The 26290-nt window shown below is 47.1% G+C and overlaps 1 protein-coding gene across 1 annotated transcript; it reads left to right on the forward strand.

Annotated features, from left to right (window-relative positions):
- The first annotated feature begins 3602 nt into the window (after positions 1-3602).
- On the forward strand, positions 3603-17592 carry ndufs3 (NADH:ubiquinone oxidoreductase core subunit S3). The gene is made up of 7 exons (XM_072461036.1): positions 3603-3713; positions 5291-5353; positions 10416-10513; positions 11251-11400; positions 12043-12168; positions 16162-16281; positions 17374-17592. Exons 1-7 carry the CDS (start codon positions 3659-3661, stop codon positions 17527-17529), a joined length of 768 nt encoding a protein of 255 aa, XP_072317137.1. The 5' UTR covers positions 3603-3658; the 3' UTR covers positions 17530-17592.
- The last annotated feature ends 8698 nt before the right edge of the window (positions 17593-26290 follow it).

The raw sequence follows: 26290 nt of genomic DNA on the forward strand, positions 1-26290 counted from the left end.
GCTACATCGCCGCTACATCGCCGCTACATCGCCGCTACATCGTCGCTACATCGTCGCTACATCGCCCCTACATCGCCGCTACATCGTCGCTACATCGCCGCTACATCGTCGCTACATCGTCGATACATCGTCGCTACATCGTCGCTACATCGCCCCTACATCGCCGCTACATCGTCGCTACATCGCCGCTACATCGTCGCTACATCGTCGATACATCGTCGCTACATCGTCGATACATCGTCCCTACATCGTCCCTACATCGTCCCTACACGACGACGATGTGGAGGACAGAGGACTGGAGCAGGACTTTGTGGAACCACCTCCTCATCAACGCGGGGAAGACCAAGGAGATGGTGGTGGACTTCCACAGAGGCCACGCCCCCCTCACCAGTGAACATCCAGGGACGGGACATTGAGAGAGTGACTCATACAAGGACCTGGTGTTTCATCTGAACCACAAACTGGACTCATAACACAGACTGTACAGGAAGAGCCAGAGTCGGCTCCACCTCCTGAGGAGACTCAGGTCTTGAAGGAGACAGGAAGTGACAGGGCCACTCCTGACAGGGCCACTCCTGACAGGGCGGCCCCTGACAGGGCGGCCCCTGACAGGGCGGCTTCTGACAGGGCGGCTCCTGACAGGGCCACTCCTGACAGGGCCCCTCCTGACAGGGCCGCTCCTGACAGGGCCACTCCTGACAGGGCGGCTCCTGACAGGGCGGCTCCTGACAGGGCCACTCCTGACAGGGCCACTCCTGACAGGGCCACTCCTGATAGGGCGGCTCCTGACAGGGCGGCTCCTGACAGGGCCACTCTTGACAGGGCCACTCCTGACAGGGCCAGTCCTGACGACCTTCTCTGACTCTGTGGTGGCATCAGCTCCTGTAGGTGTGGCCTGCTGGAGCAGCAGCATCACAGAGAGGGAGAGGAAGAGGCTGGACAAAGTCATCAAGAAGTCCAGCTCCGTCCTGGGCTGTGCTCTGGACTCGGTGCAGGAGGTGGGGGACAGGAGGGTCCTGGCTAAATTCACATCTATGCTGGACCATGAGTGTCGCCCCCTGCAGGACGCTCTGTCCCCTGCAGGACACTCTGTCCCCTGCAGGACACTCTGTCCGCTCTGGAGAGCAGCTTCAGTGAGAGACTGATCCACCCTCGCTGTGTGAAGGAAAGGTTTCACAGGTCTTTCCTTCTGCTGCTGTCAGACTTTATAACAAACACTGTTAGTCCTGAACACTCGCAATACTGACCTAACCATGTTCAATTACTGTGAAATTCATGTGCAATCCATGTGCTGTCGTGACACATGTTCATGTGCAATTACTGTCGTGATCACATGCAATGGTATTTATGTATTTATTTATTCATTTTTATCTTTATTATTTTTCCCCTCCATCCCTTGTTGTGAAATGGGAGTTTTTGTTTATAGGAGATCTTCTACTGAAAGTGTTTTTCAAACTTCCTATAAGTGATCTGTTCTTTTCTTCTGTATCTAAGATAAGATAAGATAAGATAAGATAAGATATTCCTTTATTGTCCCACATGGGGAAATTTCATTGGTGCAACGCAGGCAGATACAGAGGTAAATACAGAAGAACAGATCACTTATAGGAAGTCTGAAAAACACTTTCTCTGGATCTACCTGCGTTGCAACAACTAAATTTCCCCATGTGGGACAATAAAAGAATATCTTATCTTATCTTACATCGTCCCTACATTGCCGCTACATCGTCGTTATTATCAATAAACATTCTTTCATACTCCATTGTTGGGGCGTGGTCCTGCGAGTGAATCTTGCCTTGGAATTTAATATTTTGTGAGAAGAAAAAAATCACTTTATTTTTACCATTTTTGAGAAATGTCAACAATACAAAAATGTACTATATATTTAAATATGTTTGAATTTGTTCTTGTTATTTGTTATTGCTGTGTGAAAAGTGTCATTATTTGAGTAAATCCTTTTACATTTATTTGAGTGAAAGTTGTTTAAGATTTTGATTCATCTTAGATCTCACATAAGTGTCTGAGGTTATTCCATGATATGTTCTGTGACATGTGATATGAGCCTGTGACACGTGTCCGTCAGAGAGGAAACATTACATGAAACTGGCGGGACGGGCAGACACAGGGCGCGGCTCACGGTACTGTATATAGTATGTATATATTCTGTTGATTATTTAAATAATTTAAATCATGTAAAAATCACTAAAAAGAAACATAAACCTAAACATCATTTGTTTCATTGTTGCGGGGAAAAGAACTTGTTTTGCCCATAAATAGAAAACTCAATATTGCAATCTATACGTAGAAGTATGTTATGACAACAGATAGATTGATATGTAAGTACTTTTAGATCAAATATACGCTAAAGTATATTTTACCTCTATTCTTGATTATAGTTATTTATAGTCTATAAGAGCATGATGGTGGTGGATTTCCGCAGACGCCACCCCACTGCCCCCTCACCAGTGAACATCCAGGGACGGGACATTGAGAGAGTGACTCATACAAGTACCTGGTGTTCATCTGAACCACAAACTGGACTCATAACACAGACTGAACAGGAAGAGCCAGAGTCGGCTCCACCTCCTGAGGAGACTCAGGTCTTTTGGAGTGACAGGGCCACTCCTGAAGACCTTCTACGACTCTGTGGTGCATCAGCTCCTATAGGTGTGGCCTGCTGGAGCAGCAGCATCACAGAGAGGGAGATGAGGAAGCTGGACAGAGTCATCAAGAAGTCCAGCTCCGTCCTGGGCTGTGCTCTGGACTCGGTGCAGGAGGTGGGGGACAGGAGGGTCCTGGCTAGATTCACATCTATGCTGGACCATGAGTCTCACCCCCTGCAGGACACGCTGTCCCCTGCAGGACACTCTGTCCTCTCTGGAGAGCAGCTTCAGTGACTGATCCACCCTCGATGTGTGAAGGAAAGGTTCCGTAGGTCTTTCCTTCCTGCTGGTGTCAGACTTTATAACAAAAACTGTTAGTCCTGAACACTCGCAATACTGACCTAACCTAATACTGATGTGCAATTCTGTCATATGTGCAATTACTGTGAAATTCATGTGCAATCTATGTGCTGTCGTGACACATATTCATGTGCAATTACTGTCGTGATCACATGCAATGGTATTTATGTATTTATTTATTCATTTGTCTATGGGAGTTTTTATTTATTTATAGGAGATCTTCTACTGAAAGTGTTTTTCAGACTTCCTATAAGTGATCTGTTCTTCTGTATCTACCTCTGTATCTACCTGCGTTGCACCAATGAAATTTCCCCATGTGGGACAATAAAGGAAAATCTTATCTTATCTTATGATTATTATTTAAGGCAGTTCTAAATAATGCATACATATTCTATAGCTGTAGGCCCCTGTCAGCTGTAGGCCCCTGTCAGCTGTAGGCCCCTGTCAGCTGTAGGCCCCTGTCAGCTGTAGGCCCCTGTCAGCTGTAGGCCCCTGTCAGCTGTAGAAAGAAAGCTTTCTGGGCTGCATGATGTCTTTGGCTGCAGTACCAATAGAGTGGCCACAGGGGGCGTTTGTGCCAGACCCAATCCACATAATAGATCCATGGCCAGAGGGGGCAGTATTGTGCTATATTCGCGAACAGTCTGCCGGAATATACTCGAAGAAGAAGAAGGCGCAGCGCTCAGTGACAGAAGATGGCGGCCTCACTGCTGCGGTGTGTACGAGGAGGAGTGGGCCGCACGTTAAACGGTGAGTGCGGGGGACTGGATGTGTTCAACAGTGTCTGCTCACGGGGCCCCGGTCTGTGCGGCGGGACAAGAGGGGGACACGTGACAGGAGAGAGCGGAGCTGATGAGATGACCTTCGGCTAATGCTAATGTGATGCTAGCTCCCTGCTGTGGCCTGGGCCCGGGTCACCTGCACACATAAGAGAAGCCTTCATTAGTCCACACAGTGGGAAATTACAGTGTTACAACGCACAAGTAGGTATAGAAGTGAGAGAGCAGATAACTTATAGCAGTATTTAAAAAAAACACTCTTAATAGTGGAGCTCTTACAAAAGGGAAAAGATAACTATATATTTATATATATATATTTCTTAATAAAACAGTAAAAAGTAAATAAGAAAATAGTGAGTAACACTCTTATTTACTGCAGTTGTATGGACAGGGAACATTGCACCAATATGATTGACATTATGTCAGTATTGCACATGTGTATGACAGTGTTTGTTATAAAGTGTGACAGCAGCAGAAGGACAGACTGAAACGTCTCCTTCATGGTCCAGCATAGATGAGAGTTTAGCCAGGACCCTTCTGTCCCCCACCTCCTGCACCGAGTCCAGAGCACAGCCCAGGACGGAGCTTTGTCCAGCTTCCTCATCTCCCTCTCTGTGATGCTGCTGCTCCAGCAGGCCACACCTACAGGAGCTGATGCCACCACAGAGTCAGAGAAGGTCTTCAGGAGTGGCCCTGTCAGGAGCGGCCCTGTCACTCCTAAAGACCTGAGTCTCCTCAGGAGGTGGAGCCGACTCTGGCTCTTCCTGTTCAGTCTGTGTTATGAGTCCAGTTTGTGGTTCAGATGAAACACCAGGTCCTTGTATGAGTCACTCTCTCAATGTCCCTGGATGTTCACTGGTGAGGGGGGCGTGGCCTGTCCCGTCCCTGGATGTTCACTGGTGAGGGGGGCGTGGCCTCTGTGGAAGTCCACCACCATCTCCTTGGTCTTCTCCGCGTTGATGAGGAGGTGGTTCCACAAAGTCCTGCTCCAGTCCTCTGTCCTCCACATTGTCGTCTGTGATGAGTCCCATGATGGCAGAGTGGTCAGAGAACTTCTGCAGGACACAACTGTCCATGTCTGAGGTCTGCAGTGTAGAGGGTGAAGAGAGAGGGCGCGAGGACAGTGCCCTGGGGCGCCCCCACACTGCAGGTCCCCCACACTGCAGGTCCCCCACACTGCAGGTCCCCCACACTGCAGGTCCCTCACACTGCAGGGCCCCCACACTGCAGGTCCCCCACACTGCAGGTCCCTCACACTGCAGGTCCCTCACACTGCAGGGCCCCCACACTTCAGGTCCCTCACACTGCAGGTCCCTCACACTGCAGGGCCCCCACACTGCAGGTCCCCCACACTTCAGGTCCCCCACACTGCAGGTCCCCCACACTGCAGGTCCCCCACACTGCAGGTCCCCCACACTGCAGGTCCCCTGACGCGCTCCTCCCCCTGACGCGCTCCTCCCCCTGACGCGCTCCTCCCCCTGACGCTCCTCCCCCTGAAGCTCCTCCCCCTGACGCTCCTCCCCCTGACGCTCCTCTGATGTGTTGCAGGTATCAGACGGGCCCCGTGTCTCGTCCAAGCTCAGACCCGGAACCAGAGCTCTGAAAACAGACGTAGGTTTCTGCTTGTCGCTGTCAGCGTTTGTCATGTTCATGTTGTAGCTCACCATCGTTAATGTGAGGAAAGCTGTAAAATTCAGGCAGGGGTGGAACATAAGCCCCAAAAAGTCCATTTTGATCACCAAAATTGCAGATCAAAGTGTTGTCATATTGTTCAGGCTGTGTAATATACCCTAAAAAAAAAAAAAAACTTGTTTTAATCCATCGTCATTTTGTTCGTCGCCATTTAATCCCAACATAAAAGCTTTTATCTGGAAACCGCAACTTTGTCCAATCTACGCCTGATACTGTAATGTCCAGACTATAAATCACACCGGAGCATAAGCCAAAAAATGCATATTATAAAAGAAAAAAACGCATAAGTTGCACCGGAGTGTAAGTTGTATAAGTCACATTTTTTAGGGGACCAAACATTTCATCTTGAAATGCAGTTTAAAATAATAACAGAGGAGAGAACATGGTGAATAGGTGTATGTATGCTAACGCTAACACCTTCAGCTACATGACGTATGCTAACGCTAACACCTTCAGCTACATGAGGCACAGACAGAACTGTGGTAAGTGTCTGGTATGTTAATGTAACATATGAACAGTTATTCAGATAACTATAGCATAAAGAACATGCTAACAAGTTTACCAAAGCATCAGTTTTACCCCAAATCACTAAATCCATTGAATTCTTCTTCCTCTGAGTCAAGCGTTCGTTTTATCTTCGGGGAAAAAATTCTGTCAAAAAACTTCAATTCAGTCAAAAAAATTCAGTCAAAAAACTTGTGCTCTGGTGTTTTTTTAAAAATGATTTACACCCAGTGCCCAAAGCAGTAGTACAGTATTTACAGTATTTACAGTGACCTAACGATGACAAAGTATGTACAGGATCCAAAAACCACATGCTCTCTGTAGCTCTGTAGATTTGTTGGAACTTCATATTATCAGAAGCATTATTCCATTAAATTGAATATAAAATATATGTTATGGGGGGGAAATGACACAAAGCCAATGGTCAGTATGGGTGGTCAGTATGGGTGGTCAGTATGGGTGGTCAGTATGGGTCAACTGCCATTTGTGCTCAATAAAAATGATCAGAACCCTTTACATCACCACAAAAAGCACACAAGTTTAAACCGCTTTTTGTCTTTTTATTTCAATGGTTTCTGTTCTTCATGCAGTGGTTCTGTTGGAGTTGATGGTGTGTGCAGTGGTTCAGTTGGAGTTGATGGTGTGTGCAGTGGTTCTGTTGGAGTTGATGGTGTGTGCAGTGGTTCTGTTGGAGTTGATGGTGTGTGCAGTGGTTCTGTTGGAGTTGATGGTGTGTGCAGTGGTTCTGTTGGAGTTGATGGTGTGTGTGCAGTGGTTCTGTTGGAGTTGATGGTGTGTGCAGTGGTTCAGTTGGAGTTGATGGTGTGTGCAGTGGTTCTGTTGGAGTTGATGGTGTGTGCAGTGGTTCTGTTGGAGTTGATGGTGTGTGCAGTGGTTCTGTTGGAGTTGATGGTGTGTGTGCAGTGGTTCTGTTGGAGTTGATGGTGTGTGTGCAGTGGTTCTGTTGGAGTTGATGGTGTGTGTGCAGTGGTTCAGTTGGAGTTGATGGTGTGTGCAGTGGTTCTGTTGGAGTTGATGGTGTGTGCAGTGGTTCTGTTGGAGTTGATGGTGTGTGCAGTGGTTCTGTTGGAGTTGATGGTGTGTGCAGTGGTTCTGTTGGAGTTGATGGTGTGTGCAGTGGTTCTGTTTGAGTTGATGGTGTGTGTGCAGTGGTTCTGTTGGAGTTGATGGTGTGTGCAGTGGTTCTGTTGGAGTTGATGGTGTGTGTGCAGTGGTTCTGTTGGAGTTGATGGTGTGTGCAGTGGTTCTGTTGGAGTTGATGGTGTGTGCAGTGGTTCTGTTGGAGTTGATGGTGTGTGCAGTGGTTCTGTTGGAGTTGATGGTGTGTGCAGTGGTTCTGTTGGAGTTGATGGTGTGTGTGCAGTGGTTCTGTTGGAGTTGATGGTGTGTGTGCAGTGGTTCTGTTGGAGTTGATGGTGTGTGTGCAGTGGTTCTGTTGGAGTTGATGGTGTGTGCAGTGGTTCTGTTGGAGTTGATGGTGTGTGTGCAGTGGTTCTGTTTGAGTTGATGGTGTGTGTGCAGTGGTTCTGTTGGAGTTGATGGTGTGTGCAGTGGTTCTGTTGGAGTTGATGGTGTGTGTGCAGTGGTTCTGTTGGAGTTGATGGTGTGTGTGCAGTGGTTCTGTTGGAGTTGATGGTGTGTGCAGTGATTCTCTTCATTGTTTTATACAAGCCTCTCCAGCACTGCCAAAGTTTTATTGATGATTTTACTGAGATGCTTTCAGTCATATGCACAGACTTTGATGGTTTGGTCATTACAGGTGATTTCAATGTGCATGTTGATCATATTTGTGACAGAAACGCTAAAGAGCTTGATGCTGTCCTTGAAACATTCAGTCTTACTCAGCATGTGAGAGGCCCCACCCACAGCAAAGGACACACTCTAGATCTCATAATTACAAAGGGGGTAAATATTTCAAATGTTAATGTGATCGATGTTGCTCTGTCTGATCATTTCTGTGTCTTCTTTGACCTGTCTGTTTCTCCCAAACCTCCGGTTGGTACTGCAGTTGTTCAGAGGAGACACATAAATGATGGCACAGGTGCACTGTTTATGGAAATGATAAACTTTGAAAATGTCTCATGTTCTAATGTAAATGATTTGTTGAACTCTGTTACATCTAGTGTTTTGAATGTTCTGGACACCTTCGCCCCTATGAAGGCTAAAATGGTTAAAAATAAGCAGAAGGCGCCGTGGAGACATGATGATTCGGTCAGGGCACAGAAAAGGGAGTGCCGCAGGGCCGAACGGAAATGGCGCAAGTCAAAGCTCCAGGTTCAAAAAGAGATTTACAAAGAAAAGCTGAACATGTACAACCTAATCTTATGTAGAACTAGGGAAAGATATTTTTCTGAAATAATTGGAAGCTGCAGTAACAACTCGCGTGTCCTGTTTGCCACAGTAAACAGATGAACAAACCCTCCAGCTCAGCTGCCGTTAGAACTCATTTCCACATCCAAGTGTAATGAGTTTGCATTATTCTTTAATGACAAAGTTCAGGGCATTAAAAATGCTATAAATCCCACAATGCAAAAAATTACCCTAAAACCACCAAGACACTTAGAGCTAACTCACTTTGCACCAGTAACTGACAAAACTGTCCATGAGATCATCACCAGTCTGAGTTCATCTACATGCTGCCTTGATGTGTTACCCACCAGATTTCTAAAGTCTGTGCTGAACAGTTTGTTAGCACCATTCACTCACATAGTTAACATGTCGCTTCAATCTGGAACATTCCCAATGTCTTTGAAAACTGCGGTCATAAAGCCTCTCCTAAAGAAGAGCAGTCTTGATGCCGCAGTACTGAGTCATTACCGGCCCATCTCTAATCTGCCATTTTGGGGCAAAGTCCTTGAAAAGGTTGTTTACAACAGTCACAGATTTCCTCTTAATAAACAACTCATTTGATGTTTTTCAGTCAGGTTTTAGACCTCATCACACTGAGACTGCTGTTGTCATGGTGACTGAGACTGCTCTTGTCAAGGTGACAAATGACATCCGCCTGAACACTGACACGGGCAAAGCCTCAGTCTTAATTCTGTTGGATCTGAGTGCTGCTTTTGACACTGTCGATCATGGGATCCTCTTACAGAGACTAGAGGACTGGGTGGGCATCACTGGCACTGCCCTAAACTGGTTAAGGTCCTATCTGGAAGACAGGAAGTACTTTGTTGAAATTGGTAGCTGTGTCTCAGACCACATGACCCTGACCTGTGGAGTGCCCTAAGGGTCAGTCCTGGGTCCCCTTCTGTTCAACCTCTACATGCTGCCGTTAGGTCAGTTGATACGCAGTGAAAATGTGTCCTATCACAATGATGCAGACGACACTCAGATCTATGTTTCACTATCGGCAGGTGACTATGGACCAGTAGATTCACTCTGTCACTGCATCCAACAGATCAGTTTGTGGATGCAAAACAACTTTCTCCAGCTGAACTCAGACAAGACTGAAATAATCGTTTTTGGCCCACAGAAACAAAGAGAAAGTGTTAGCGGTCACCTCCAGAGTCTCGCTCTAAAACCTACAAACCAAATTAGAAATCTGGGGGTAATAATGGACTCAGACTTGAACTTTAATAGCCACGTCAAATCAATAACATCAGCAGCTTTTTACCATCTAAAAAACATTGCCAAAATCAAAAATATAGTGTCAAAACCAGATTTAGAGAGACTTATCCACGCGTTTGTCTCCAGTAGATTAGACTACTGTACCGGCCTGCTCACTGGTCTCTCCAAACGAGCTGTAAAACAGCTGCAGTTCATCCAGAACGCTGCTGCTCGGGTCCTGACTAGAACCAGGAAGTACCATCCCATTAGTCCTGTTCTCAGGTCTCTGCACTGGCTCCCTGTGGCTCAGAGAATAGACTTTAAAGCAGCTCTGCTTGTGTACAAGTCTCTCCTTGGCCTAGCACCAAAGTACATCTTGGATATGTTAGTGCCATATGAACCATCTCGGACTCTGAGGACCTCAGGGACCGGCCTCCTGCTGGTGCCAGAGTCAAGACTAAACATGGGGAATCTGCGTTTCAGTTTTATGCAGCTAAAATCTGGAACAGTCTTCCTGAAGATGTGAGACAGGCTTCTACTCTGACAATGTTCAAATCTAAGCTAAAAACAGTTTTGTTTAGCTGCGCATATGACTGAAAGGATTTTTTCTTTGCACTCTTCTCTTTTGTTTGTGATTTTATTAGTTTAGAAAATCAGTTGGATTGATAATTTTTAATTTAGTTAATTTTATTGTATTTCTGTTTCTGTAATTTCTTTGTGATTTGAATGCATTTTTCCTGCTGTGAAGCACTTTGAATTGCCTTGTGTATGAAATGTGCTCTACAAATAAACTTGCCTTGCCTTGCCTTCTGTTGGAGTTGATGGTGTGTGTGCAGTGGTTCAGTTGGAGTTGATGGTGTGTGCAGTGGTTCTGTTGGAGTTGATGGTGTGTGGATGTGTGTTCCAGCCACGGTTCGGCCGGCAGACTCGGTGGAGCACGGTCAGCTCGCTGCCTTTGGAGAGTACGTGGCTGAGATCCTGCCCAAGTTCATTCAACAAGTCCAGGTTTGGTCCCGTCTTGTCCTGGTTCCGGAACCTTCCTCGTGCAGACAAAAGCCACGTTCAATGTGTTCACTTTAGATTGGGACGGTTCAAAAGTGTCTCAACCGTCTTAAGTGATCTGTACCTGTCCCTTTTTAAATGACATTTATTCTGCATTATTTTATTCAACTTTTACTTCAGCATCTCATGTTTTAGAGCAAAAACAATAGTTCAAAATGATGGTTCTGAGCCTTCCTGCCTCAGCATGAATCATGATTTATGGAATCAAACATCCCTTTAGCTCCACAGCACATCCCTGTGGACGTGCACTCCTGACGCTCGTCGCACACTGGTCAGCCTGACGCGCGTCGCACACTGGTCAGCCTGACGCGCGTCGCACACTGGTCAGCCTGACGCGCGTCGCACACTGGTCAGCCTGACGCGCGTCGCACACTGGTCAGCCTGACGCGCGTCGCACACTGGTCAGCCTGACGCGCGTCGCACACTGGTCAGCCTGACGCGCGTCGCACACTGGTCAGCCTGACGCGCGTCGCACACTGGTCAGCCTGACGCGCGCCGCACACTGGTCAGCCTGACGCGCGTCGCACACTGGTCAGGCCGGAGGGGAGAGGAGACACTTGTATCGCACGTCCTAATATTGTATTTGTTTGGATATTGTGCAGCTGAAAAGTACTTCCTAAATAAACCAAACCAATACAATGGCGACCAAAGCTGCATTGTGCCGTGTCCCTCTTGTGCAGGTGACATGTTACAATGAGCTGGAGCTGATGATACACCCAGATGGGGTCATCCCTGTGCTGACCTTCCTCCGGGACCACACCAACGCCCAGTTCAGGAACATGATTGACCTGACCGCTGTGGACATCCCCTCACGGGCCAACCGCTTTGAGGTGAGCCTTGCTGCACACACACATACTCACTCACACAGTCACACACACACACTCACACAGTCACACACACACACTCACACTCACTCACTCACTCACACACAGACACTCACACAGACACAGAGACACACAGACACTCACACACACACGCGCACACACACACTCACACAGACAGACACACACTCGCACTGTCACACACTCGCACTGTCACACACTCGCACTGTCTCGCACTCGCACTGTCGCACTCGCACTGTCGCACTCGCACAGTCGCACTCGCACAGTCGCACTCGCACAGTCGCACTCGCACTGTCGCACACTCGCACTGTCGCACTCGCACTGTCGCACTCGCACCGTCGCACTCGCACCGTCGCACTCGCACCGTCGCACTCGCACCGTCGCACTCGCACCGTCGCACTCGCACCGTCGCACTCGCACAGTCGCACTCGCACAGTCGCACTCGCACAGTCGCACTCGCACAGTCGCACTCGCACAGTCGCACTCGCACAGTCACAAGACATATTCTGCTTCTTTCAGGTACTTTTGAACTATAACTATATAGAGAACTATTAAGTTTTTTTTTCCATTTCATTTGACGAACCTTTGCCCTGAAGGTGCAGTTGACCTGAGCGGCTGTTCATGTTTCAGATTGTGTACAACCTGCTGTCGTTGCGCTTCAACTCCCGCATCCGAGTGAAGACGTATACGGACGAGCTGACTCCTGTGGACTCTGCAGTGCCGGTGCACAAGGCGGCCAACTGGTACGAGCGAGAGGTGAGGACCAACACGCACTTATGACCTTTTTAAAGCTTCTTAAAATACATTTTCAACCAAATAAAACAATATGGCGACTGAAGCCTTCTAGAAAGATAACTTTTATGAATGAAATGTATTCATGTTGAAATACTTTTTGAATTAATAAGGCCATCGTCTTTGTTGTATGTGTTTTACTCTGTTTAGTCCAGACAAACATTCCCATTAGAAATACAACTACAGTGTTGTTTTGCAGTAGTTCATCAGCTTCAGGATGATCCAGTGTGATTGTCCTGGTCCTCGTGAACCTTTTTGTCACTAATTCCTACTGTATTTTTTTCCAAACATGTTTTTCACATTTTGAGTACATAATCCAGGCAAAAGGAGCGCAGCTCATTGTAGAAGTGATCAACAAGAATAGATTACAGAAGCTAAAACCAACCCGTGACAAGCTTTTTTATACTTGAAATACTCTTGCAACCCTGTAATCCACTGAATGTAGATGAACCCCCGGGTCCTAAGTCCTGCTGTGGCTGTGCTTGTGTCGTTTAATGCCTCTGGGGAGGAAATCCATCACTTATACCATATTTTGCGCACGAAAAGGCGCACCGGATTATCAAGCGCAAAGGATAAACAAAACAGATGGATAAGTCCGAGTCAGTTGAGCTTTATTAAACGCGTTCAACTCATTCAGATCAACGTTGTTCAACATCAAAACACACTCTGCTATCGCTAACAGACACGTTAGCATATCCACAACAACTCCCAGCCTCGTTCAGTTGCAACACGTAAAATACAACACAATACACTCACTTTTTCAGTTCATTCCTCGTCATCAAATCCTTCAAATGCAGCTGAAGTACATCCCGCACAGCTATGGCCAGACGTCCTGATTTACCTGGGACAGCCCCCATTGTTTACGTCCCGTGTTCCGGTGCATTTGTCCTGGTTTCGCACAGACTTTGTCCCGTGTGTCCCGGTTTAATGTCTGCTGGGGCGCAGAATGGTAAAAGCAGCCTAAGCGCCGATAGTGCTCCGTGCTAAAATCTCTTTGGTCATGTGATCCCGCATCTCGGACCCACGCGGCAGTTCAGTGATGATTCCGACCTTTTGATTCCACAGTTGACTGATCATTTAGCCCGTAAGCACATTTCTTGTGACAATATAACAGATCCAATGGTCTCTTGGCAGTAGCCATCTTGGGACCTTCCAGTTTCTTGGGGTCCTTCATTTACCGGTAGGTGTCTGCGTTGTGCCTGACTGAAAATGTTGTTAGTTTTTGACAGTTTTGCGTGCGCCGCGTGCAGGTAGACTACTATTCCCAGAATGCTTTGCACACATGTTGTTGAGACTTCCGGTTCCAGAGTGCTGTAACTCTACTCGCGCATCGCGTCTCGTGTCCCAAATCTTCTTTATACACCGTGTACCACACAAAATATCTTCGCGGTCAGTAAGCACAACCAGAAATAAACCATATATTAAGCGCACGGACGGCTTTTGAGGACGGAAAATACGGTAGTTTTAGGATTCATAAAGCTCCTGCACCATGTGACTAACTGTGCAAACGTCACATTCACGGCAGCGAAGAAACGAGACTGAAATGTACCTACAGAGTTTGTCATGAAATGAAGATGTAAATAAGCAGTCTAAGCAGGGACTCCCAGACTTCCTTCTCCCCAGACACTTCCTTCAGCTCCTCCGGGGGGATCCCGAGGCGTTCCCAGGCCAGAGAGACATAGTCCCTCCAGCGTGTCCTGGGTCTTACCCGGGGCCTCTTCCCGGTGGGACATGCCTGAAACACCTCCCCAGGGAGGAGCCCACGAGGCATCGGCTCTACTCAGAGCTCCTCCCGTGTGACTGAGCTCCTCCCCCTTTCTCCAGCCACCCGGCGGAGGAAACTCCTTTTGACCGCTTGTATCCTCGATCTTGTCCTTTGGGTCATTACCCAAAGCTCATGACCATAGGTGAGGTCAGAACGTAGAGTGACCGGTAAATCTAGAGCTTTGTCTTTGAACTCAGCTCCTTCTTCACCACAACAGTCGATGCAGCGACTGCATCACTGCAGCTGCTGCACCGATCCAACTGTCGATCTCACGCTCCATCCTTCACTCACTCGTGAACAAGACCCCGAGATACTTGAAGTCCTCCACTTGGGGCAAGGACCCCCCACCCACCTGGAGAGGGCAAGACACCTTTTTCCGGTTGAGAACCATGGCCTCGGATTTGGAGCTGATTCTCATCCCAGACGCTTCCCTCTCGTCCCAGTGCAGCTGCAGGTCCGGGTTTGATGGAGCCATCAGGACATCGTCTGCAAACAGCAGAGATGAGATCCTGTGGTCCCCAAACCGGACACCCTCCGACCCCTGACCACACCCTCCGACCCCTGACCACACCCTCCGACCCCTGACCACACACTCCGACCCCTGACCACACCCTCCGACCCCTGACCACACACTCCGACCCCTGACCACACCCTCCGGTCCCCCTTCTTGAACAGCAAACGTAAATAACGATACATCTAAAATGTTTCTGATATTGATCAAACATTGTGATCTTGATCCAATAGTTAAAACATGTGATGAATGTGAAGCTGTTGTACATGACTGAGACTAAAGCACTCATCTAGAGCCCGCCCCCAGGGATCCCCAGCAACTGTTTCCACGCTGTTGCTATGGAGATTATTATCACAGACTGCCTGAAGGACAGTCCAGCCCAACAAAGTTCTGCTCAGCCGATGTGTCAAGAAGCAGCTGCAGCTCGAGGTGCTTCAATGGAATAAACGCCTAAAAAGCATTGGTTTCATTTAAGTTTGAGTTTATTAAACGGTCAATCATGTAAAATTATTTAATTGGTGATGCATAACCGTGACAATTTTAGTGGTTTCTGCAATCCATGAGTGTCTTTAAGAAGGGTTTCTTAAAGACACTCATGGATTGCAGAAACCACTAAAATTGTGTTAAGAACTGTCCAATGCATTATTAAAAACTGGATGGATGGTAGGGAACCATCGTCTTCCAGGAAAGGGAACTATCCTAAAATGTCGTGATCAACGCTCACTTCAACGTTTGGCTGAAGGAAATTGAAGGTGGCATCAGCTCCTGTAGGTGTGGTCATCACAGAGAGGGAGAAGCAGGACAAAGCTCCGTCCTGGGCTGTGCTCTGGACTCGGTGCAGGAGGTGGGGGACAGAAGGGTCCTGGCTAAACTCACATCTATGCTGGACCATGAGTGTCGCCCCCTGCAGGACACTCTGTCCCCTGCAGGACACTCTGTCCCCTGCAGGACACTCTGTCCTGCTCTGTCCCTTGCAGGACACTCTGTCCCCTGCAGGACACTCTGACCGCTCTGGAGAGCAGCTTCAGTGACTGATCCACCCTCGCTGTGTGAAGGAAAGGTTTCACAGTCTTTCCTTCTGCTGCTGTCAGACTTTATAACAAACACTGCCCTGAACATGTGCAATACTGACATAATGTCAATCATATTGGTGCAATGTTCCCTGTCCATACAACTGCAGTAAATAAGTTCTTATTTACTTTTTACTATTTTTATATATATATATATATATAATATATATATATATAATCTCCTTTCCCTTTGTAAGAGCTCCACTATTAAGAGTGTTAAGAAAAAGGGAAAAAAATCAGCTGTAAGTTATCTGCTCTCTCACTTCTGTATCTACTTGTGTGTTGTAACACTGCAATTTCCCCACTGTGTGGACTAATGAAGGCTTCTCTTATCCAAAGAAAAGACTGATATGTTTTAATGGAGAAAGTGAGAGCATTTCCACCAGCACAATGTGAATAAACGTAAGGTCTGGGACTGAACAGCTGTAAGAACCGTAAGAAAAGCACTCATGGGTAAGGCTGAGGGGGAAACGGCTTCAGTTTGGAGAGACTTGTGATGACTATTTGTAATACTTCCTGTTGGGTTCAAAGTGCCATTTCCAGGCCGTACAGTACAGATGAACGCAGCTGGTGCAGAAATGAGAGAGAATGTGAGCTGTGACTGTGTGCAGGTGTGGGACATGTACGGCGTCTTCTTCTCCAACCACCCCGACCTGAGGCGCCTCCTCACAGACTACGGCTTCGAGGGACACCCCTTCAGGAAGGACTTCCCCCTGTCTGGATATGTGGAGGTACAGAACTCTCCTCAGCCCAACACCGAGGGCCTGAAAGAATGAGTGTCTCGGTTTAGCTGGAGACACAGAGATCCTTGATTGCTGGGTTCATGATGTTGAACTCTTCTGCCACAGGAGTAGAGGGTGACAGACTAAACTAAAGGATCATTTTAGTGGAGGGTGTTGGCGTGCTCGTTTATGAAAAAAGTGCAAGAATCAAAAATGCTTAGAATGAATGAAATGTTTGATCCCTGTCAGTACAATTCTAATACAGATGAACAGAGCGCTCACCATCTGTCCCTATCCAACGTGTGGGCGTCTTACACGGGCGCGTCCTGTCCCTGTGCGCTCAATTTATACATTTTCATATGGGGCGTGATATGAAGGGTGACGCCTCGTTTGTTGGAGGTTGGCGTTTCTTGCCAGTACTTTTCCATTCGTCGCTGTTGCCTTGATTTGTATTATTTGGTTTTCCCTTCAAGGGCGATGAAGAAAGGTCCACACTAAAACTGTCTGAGGTGAAGACCAAGTGTCGTTTTTTTTTTACCCTTATATTTGCTCTTGTGCGCCGGCCTGTTTACGCCTGAGCAGTGATCCTCTTGCCTGACCCGCCAGCCCCGCCCACATTCTGTTGGAATGCATAAAGGTCTGGAACCCGAGTCGGAGCCAATGAAGTGCTCGAACCTCAATTTACCGATCCCAGGCGGAGGTTTGAACGCGTCACACAGAGAGATGGAAGTAGCTCTTCACCCCCGTTCCGAAACATTCAAGATGGCGGACCCGGCGCGTGACCCGGCTCGTGACCGAGTGTTTACTTCTGCTCTCGCTTCGGTTTGAACAATCAGGAAAGTCTGCTCTACTCGCCGTGATGAACGTGCGTTAGATGCGGTTATACGAAGGGCGTCGTCTCGATTCAGGAGACATTTTCTGTGTTCAGGACGGATAACGCGGAACACGCCTTGTTGACATGGGCTACGTAATATCCAGTTAAGCGTGTCGCGTTTTTTGCGTCACTTCTGGGTTTATGTGATTGGTTCTGTCTCTCTAAACTCGTGTGTCGTGTTGTGTCGTGTTGTGTTGTGTCATGTTGTGTTGTGGTGTTGCGTTCAGGTGCGGTACGATGACGAGCTGAAGCGTGTGGTGGCTGAGCCGGTGGAGCTGGCACAGGAGTTCAGGAAGTTTGACCTCAACACGCCCTGGGAAGTGTTCCCCGCCCACAGAGACAAGAACACGCCCTCCCTGCCCAAGGGGGAGGAGCCCAAGTGATGTCACCCAATGTGTATTTAATCTGTTGAATCTGTACATAGCAATAAAAGAGGAAGACTTGGACTTTTCTGTTCTCATATCTTAAATATTTATCATCAGTATTCCATTTTAGCACTCATAATGGCACTGGTTCATGGACGGAATCCAATATGGCGGCCCAAATCACTATCTTAAGACAATAATTCTATGGGGCCCTCGATACGCTTCAGAGACTGGGTCAGGGTCAGGGTCAACTTCGGCTTTGGACCCAAGAGAGAAAATGCCTGAGCTGATATAATAGATCCATGGGCCAGTCCTAGTCCATGTTGGGTTCAGTGGGTTCATGACTCATAAACATGGCACATTAGTCAGACGTGTGTTAAAGATTCTTGCAAACACGTGATCATAAAAGTCAAAGGGACAGTGACTTTCACAGTCCAATTGACCCAAAAAAGCACCTAAAACATGATTTAAATGACAACAGACTGAGTTCATTCATTTTCTACCGCTTGACCAGACACATGACCTACAGCACACACATGACCTACAGCACACACATGACCTACAGCACACATGACCTACAGAAGACAAATGACCTACAGCACACAGACACATGACCTACAGCACACACATGACCTACAGCACACACATGACCTGCAGCACACACATGACCTACAGCACACATGACCTACAGAAGACAAATGACCTACAGCACACAGACACATGACCTACAGCACACACATGACCTACAGCACACACATGACCTACAGCACACACATGACCTACAGCACACATGACCTACAGAAGACAAATGACCTACAGCACACAGACACATGACCTACAGCACACACATGACCTACAGCACACACATGACCTACAGCACACATGACCTACAGCACACAGACACATGACCTACAGCACACACATGACCTACAGCACACATGACCTACAGAAGACAAATGACCTACAGCACACAGACACATGACCTACAGAAGACACATGACCTACAGCACACACATGACCTACAGCACACATGACCTACAGAAGACAAATGACCTACAGCACACAGACACATGACCTACAGAAGACACATGACCTACAGAAGACAAATGACCTACAGAAGACACATGACCTACAGCACACACATGACCTACAGCACACACATGACCTACAGCACACACATGACCTACAGCACACATGACCTACAGAAGACAAATGACCTACAGCACACAGACACATGACCTACAGCACACACATGACCTACAGCACACATGACCTACAGAAGACAAATGACCTACAGCACACAGACACATGACCTACAGCACACACATGACCTACAGCACACATGACCTACAGAAGACAAATGACCTACAGCACACAGACACATGACCTACAGCACACACATGACCTACAGCACACATGACCTACAGCACACATGACCTACAGAAGACAAATGACCTACAGCACACAGACACATGACCTACAGCACACACATGACCTACAGCACACACATGACCTACAGCACACATGACCTACAGAAGACAAATGACCTACAGCACACAGACACATGACCTACAGCACACACATGACCTACAGCACACACATGACCTACAGCACACACATGACCTACAGCACACATGACCTACAGAAGACAAATGACCTACAGCACACAGACACATGACCTACAGCACACACATGACCTACAGCACACACATGACCTACAGCACACATGACCTACAGCACACAGACACATGACCTACAGCACACACATGACCTACAGCACACATGACCTACAGAAGACAAATGACCTACAGCACACAGACACATGACCTACAGAAGACACATGACCTACAGCACACACATGACCTACAGCACACATGACCTACAGAAGACAAATGACCTACAGCACACAGACACATGACCTACAGAAGACACATGACCTACAGAAGACACATGACCTACAGAAGACAAATGACCTACAGAAGACACATGACCTACAGCACACACATGACCTACAGCACACAGACACATGACCTACAGCACACACATGACCTACAGCACACAGACACATGACCTACAGCACACACATGACCTACAGAAGACAAATGATCTACAGAAGACAAATGACCTACAGAAGACACATGACCTACAGCAGACACATGACCTACAGCACACACACACATGACCTACAGCACACACATGACCTACAGCACACACATGACCTACAGAAGACAAATGACCTACAGCACACACATGACCTACAGCACACATGACCTACAGCACACATGACCTACAGAAGACAAATGACCTACAGCACACAGACACATGACCTACAGCACACACATGACCTACAGCACACATGACCTACAGAAGACAAATGACCTACAGCACACAGACACATGACCTACAGCACACACATGACCTACAGAAGACAAATGACCTACAGCACACACATGACCTACAGCACACACATGACCTACAGCACACATGACCTACAGCACACATGACCTAAAGCACACACATGACCTACAGCACACAGACACATGACCTACAGCACACACATGACCTACAGCACACATGACCTACAGAAGACAAATGACCTACAGCACACAGACACATGACCTACAGAAGACACATGACCTACAGCACACACATGACCTACAGCACACATGACCTACAGAAGACAAATGACCTACAGCACACAGACACATGACCTACAGAAGACACATGACCTACAGAAGACACATGACCTACAGAAGACAAATGACCTACAGAAGACACATGACCTACAGCACACACATGACCTACAGCACACAGACACATGACCTACAGCACACACATGACCTACAGCACACACATGACCTACAGAAGACAAATGACCTACAGAAGACAAATGACCTACAGAAGACACATGACCTACAGCAGACACATGACCTACAGCACACACACACATGACCTACAGCACACACATGACCTACAGCACACACATGACCTACAGCACACACACATGACCTACAGCACACACACATGACCTACAGCAGACACATGACCTACAGCACACAGACACATGACCTACAGCACACACATGACCTACAGCAGACACATGACCTACAGCAGACACATGACCTACAGCAGACACATGACCTACAGCACACAAACACATGACCTACAGCAGACACATGACCTACAGCACACACACATGACCTACAGCAGACACATGACCTACAGAAGACACATGACCTACAGCACACAGACAGATGACCTACAGCACACACACATGACCTACAGCAGACACATGACCTACAGCACACAGACACATGACCTACAGCACACAGACACATGACCTACAGCAAACACATGACCTACAGCAGACACATGACCTACAGCACATAGACACATGACCTACAGCGCAGACACATGACCTACAGCACACAGACACATGACCTACAGCAGACATGACCTACAGCACACAGACACATGACCTACAGCACACACATGACCTACAGCACTCAGACACATGACCTACAGCAGACATGACCTTCAGCAGACACATGACCTACAGCAGACATGACCTTCAGCAGACACATGACCTACAGAAGACAAATGACCTACAGAAGACACATGACCTACAGCACACACATGACCTACAGCACACACATGACCTACAGCAGACACATGATCTACAGAAGACACATGACCTACAGCACAGACACATGACCTACAGCACACACACATGACCTACAGCAGACACATGACCTACAGCACACAGACACATGACCTACAGCACACACATATGACCTACAGCAGACACATGACCTACAGCACACACATGACCTACAGCAGACACATGACCTACAGCACACACACATGACCTACAGCAAACACATGACCTACAGCAGACACATGACCTACAGCACACAGACACATGACCTACAGCACACAGACACATGACCTACAGCACAGACACATGACCTACAGCAAACACATGACCTACAGCAGACACGACCAACAGCAGACACATGACCTACAGCACACACATGACCTATAGCACACATATGACCTACAGCAAACACATGACCTACAGCACACAGACACATGACCTACAGCACACACATGACCTACAGCAGACACATGACCTACAGCACACAGACACATGACCTACAGCAAACACATGACCTACAGCAGACACATGACCTACAGCACACACATGACCTACAGCACACACATGACCTACAGCAGACACATGACCTACAGCACACATGACCTACAGCACTCAGACACATGACCTACAGCACACACATGACCTACAGCACTCAGACACATGACCTACAGCACACACATGACCTACAGCACACACATGACCTACAGCAGACACATGACCTACAGCACACAGACACATGACCTACAGCACACACATGACCTACAGCACTCAGACACATGACCTACAGCAGACAAACATGACCTACAGCAGACACATGACCTACAGCACACAGACACATGACCTACAACAAACACATGACCTACAGCAGACACATGACCTACAGCAGACATGACCTTCAGCAGACACATGACCTACAGCACACAGACACATGACCTACAGAAGACAAATGACCTACAGAAGACAAATGACCTACAGAAGACACATGACCTACAGCACACACATGACCTACAGCACACACACACATGACCTACAGCAGACACATGACCTACAGCAGACACATGACCTACAGCACACACATGACCTACAGCACACACATGACCTACAGCAGACACATGACCTACAGCACACACATGACCTACAGCACACACATGACCTATAGCACACATATGACCTACAGCACACAGACACATGACCTACAGCACACAGACACATGACCTACAGCACACACATGACCTACAGCACACACATGACCTACAGCACTCAGACACATGACCTACAGCAGACAAACATGACCTACAGCAGACACATGACCTACAGCACACAGACACATGACCTACAGCAAACACATGACCTACAGCACACACATGACCTACAGCAAACACATGACCTACAGCACACACATGACCTACAGCACACAGACACATGACCTACAGAAGACACATGACCTACAGCACACAGACACATGACCTACAGAAGACACATGACCTACAGCACACAGACACATGACCTACAGCAAACACATGACCTACAGCACACACATGACCTACAGCACACAGACACATGACCTACAAATCAAATCAAATCAATTTATTTTTGTAAGGCCCAAAATCACAACAACAGTTGCCTCTGAGGGCCACAGGGAGAAATGAATCAACAATGTCTGTGGTGGCGATGAAGTCAGACAATGTCTGTGGTGGCGATGGAGTCAGACAATGTCTGTGGTGGCGATGAAGTCAGACAATGTCTGTGGTGGCGAGGGACGATGTCCCAGGATCCTCTGTCCTTAGACTCTCCTTCTCGGCCAGGAAAAACTACAAAAAAACCTCTTTGGGAAAAAAGCGTAGAAACCTGGAGGAGTTCCAGTGAAGGAGAGATCCGACTCTCACAGACGGACAGACGGACAAGGAGACTGGAGCTGGACCCACTCTTCAGGCAGATGAGGGACCGTCTGAGTCGAGCTGGACCCACTCTTCAGGCAGATGAGGGACCGTCGGAGGCGAGCTGGACCCACTCCTCAGGCAGATGAGGGACCGTCCACACAGGGCAGGGACCACTTCACCAGGGGAGGGGCATCTGGGTCCACAGGTCCTCAGGAGTGAGAGAAAGAAAAGAAGGCGGTGAACAGTTTGCAAGTGGAATCAAAAAATAAATATTGTTTGATAGCATAAGTAGTCAGAAGAAGAAGAGGATAGTGCTCAAGCTGTCATACTTCCCCCAGCATAGTTACTCCTAGGGCAGCGTAGCTGAAGCTGTGGGTTTATCTTTCTGTTCCTAACTAGTCTGACCATAAGCGATTTCGAAGAGGAACGTTTTAAGCCTGGACTTAAATGAAGAGACTGTGTCAGCATATTTAACATGGGTCGGGAGCTGATTCCATAACACAGGAGCTTGGTAGCTAAACGCTCTACCTCCTACAGTACTTTTAGAGACTCTTGGCACCACCAGAAGGCCAGCATTCTGAGAGCGAAGAGCTCTGTTTGGATGATATGGTTCTAGAGCATCTTTGAGGTAGGATGGGGCCATGTCATTTATGGCTTTGTAGGTCAAGAGTAGAATTTTGAATTTGATTCTAGACTCGACGGGGAGCCAGTGAAGAGACTTCAGCACCGGTGTAATGTGCTCTCTTCTTTTTGTTCCTGTTAGTAATCTTGCTGCTGCATTTTGAACCAGTTGAAAGCTTTTTATGGAGCTTTTAGGACCTGCTGTGAGCAGGAGTTACAGTAGTCTAATCTAGTCGTTACAAATGCATGGATAAGTTTTTCGGCATCACTTTTAGGCAGGATTCTTCTGATTTTGGCTCTTGTTGTGCAAATGGAAATAGTCTGTTTTACAAGCTTGATTTATATGAGCTTTAAATGAGAGCTCCTGGTCAAATAAGACTCTGAGGTTTCTTACAGTAGAACTGGAGGCTACACTGACATTGTCCAGTGAGACTATCTGCTCAGATAGAGCGTCTCGTAGATGCTTAGGGCCAAGCACAATGACCTCGGTTTTTTCAGGGTTAAGAAGCAGGTAGTTTAGTGTCATCCAGGTTTTTATCTCCTTCACACAAGTACTAAGTCTGTCTACTTGATCGCTCTGATCAGGTTTCATTGATAAATACAGCTGAGTGTCGTCTGCAGAGCAGTGGAAGTTAATGCCATGCTTTCTGATAATGTTGCCTAATGGCAGCATATAAAGAGTGAACAGAATTGGACCGAGTACCGAACCCTGTGGCACACCGTAAATTACTTTAGAGCTTGGTGAGGAGCTCTGGTTTACATTAACAAATTGGAACCTATCAGATAGATAGGATTTAAACCAGCTGAGGGCTGTTCCTCCAACACCTACATCACATTCTAACCTCTGCAGTAGAATGTTGTGGTCGATGGTGTCAAACGCTGCGCTGAGGTCCAACAGAACCAGGACTGAGACCAGTCCATCGTCAGCGGCTAATAACAAATCATTTGTGACTTTAACTAGTGCAGTTTCAGTGCTGTGGTGGGCTCTGAACCCTGACTGGAAAACTTCAAATAAGTTATTGTCCTGCAGGTGGCGACAAAGCTGTTTTACTACAACTTTTTCAAGGATTTTAGAGACGAAGGGAAGATTTGAAATAGGTCTGTAGTTTACCAATAGGTCGGGATCTAGATTAGGCTTTTTCAGAAGAGGTTTAATGACTGCATGTTTGAAGGACTGTGGAACATAGCCACTTTGGAGTGAAGTATTTATTATATTAAGAATAGGGTCTATAATTAGGGGAAGAATGGCTTTGAGGAGTCTGCTTGGAATGGGGTCTAGGACACAAGTGGAGCTTTTAGAGGACATAATGGCTGAAGTTATCTCTGCTTGATCAACAGCTGTGAACCTTTCTAGGTTTACAGGTGGATTTATATGGGACGTTAGATTTACAGCTTGGGCTAGTTCAGGGCTAATAGCGGGGGTAATTTCATCTAATTTATCTCTGATTGTTTTTATTTTATTGTTAAAAAATAGGAGGAAATCATCAGAGCTAAGTGTAGCTGGGATTGAGGGCTCTACTGCTGTGACAGTTTGTTAGCCTAGCTACAGTGCTGAAAAGGAATTTAGTGTTACTTTTGTTGGCTTCTATTAGATTTGAATAATATCTGGTTTGGGCCTCACACAGAGCCTGCTTATAGGACAGCAGGCAACTTTTCCATGCTTTTAGGGATTCTTCTGTGTGAGAGCGACGAAATAATCCCTCTAACTTTCTAACTCTTTGTTTATGTGAACGCAGTTCTTGGTTGTACCATGGGGAGGCGCGCTTTGGCCTAATGACCTTCTGTTTTAACGGCGCGACAACGTCAAGAGCAGACTTCAGAGAATTCATGGTCAAGTCGACAAATTGATCACTTAAACTGGGACTAAAGCTGTTCTCAGCAGGATCACATGACATGATCACATGACATGATCACATGACATGTCACTGAATATTGGCTCCATTATTTCTTTGAATTTTGAGATAGATTTTTCAGATATTGTCCTTTTCATTATAACTTTATTTTGTGGGACTGGATGATCTTTAAGAATAAACTGAAAGGTAATTAGGAAATAATCTGACAATATAGGGTTTTGAGGGAGGACACTGAGGTCACTAATCTCTGTTCCATACGTTAGGACAAGATCCAGAGTGTTCTTGTGAGTGTGAGTCGGTTTATTTACATTCTGAGTGAAACCAATGCTGTCTAACAAGGCGCTGAAGGCATTACTGAGAGCGTCATCACTCATGTTCACGTGGATATTAAAGTCTCCAACTATAACTATTTTATCCCAGGCTAACACTAAGTTTGATATAAAGTCAGAAAACTCTTTTAAAAACTCTGAGTAGGGACCAGGAGGTCGGTAGATAACTATGAACAAAACTCCTTTTTGGTTTTTCATATTTGGACATGTGATTGACAGCATAAGGCTTTCAAATGAGTGAAATGCATTGTTAGTTTTAGGGCTCATGAGTCGCTTGAGTGTGAGATCACTGCCACACCACCACCTCTGTGCTCCTGGCAGTCTGAAAGTTAACATGGGTGGGTGGGGTTAACATGGGTGGGTGGGGTTAACATGGGTGGGTGGGGTTTACATGGGTGGGTGGGGTTAACATGGCTGGGTGGGGTGGACTCATTTAGT

The sequence above is a fragment of the Eucyclogobius newberryi genome, unplaced genomic scaffold (genome assembly GCF_026437365.1).
Source record: "Eucyclogobius newberryi isolate DKJ021-1_F unplaced genomic scaffold, fEucNew1.0.hap1 SCAF_3, whole genome shotgun sequence".
Taxonomy (NCBI): Eukaryota; Metazoa; Chordata; class Actinopteri; order Gobiiformes; family Gobiidae; genus Eucyclogobius; species Eucyclogobius newberryi.

Coding starts and splice junctions, on each gene's coding strand:
- ndufs3 (XM_072461036.1), top strand. CDS start 3,659: ATGGCGGCCTCACTGCTGCGGTGTGTACGAGGAGGAGTGGGCCGCACG. Junction 3,714..5,290: donor AGTGGGCCGCACGTTAAACG/GTGAGTGCGGGG, acceptor GATGTGTTGCAG/GTATCAGACGGGCCCCGTGT. Junction 11,401..12,042: donor CACGGGCCAACCGCTTTGAG/GTGAGCCTTGCT, acceptor TTCATGTTTCAG/ATTGTGTACAACCTGCTGTC.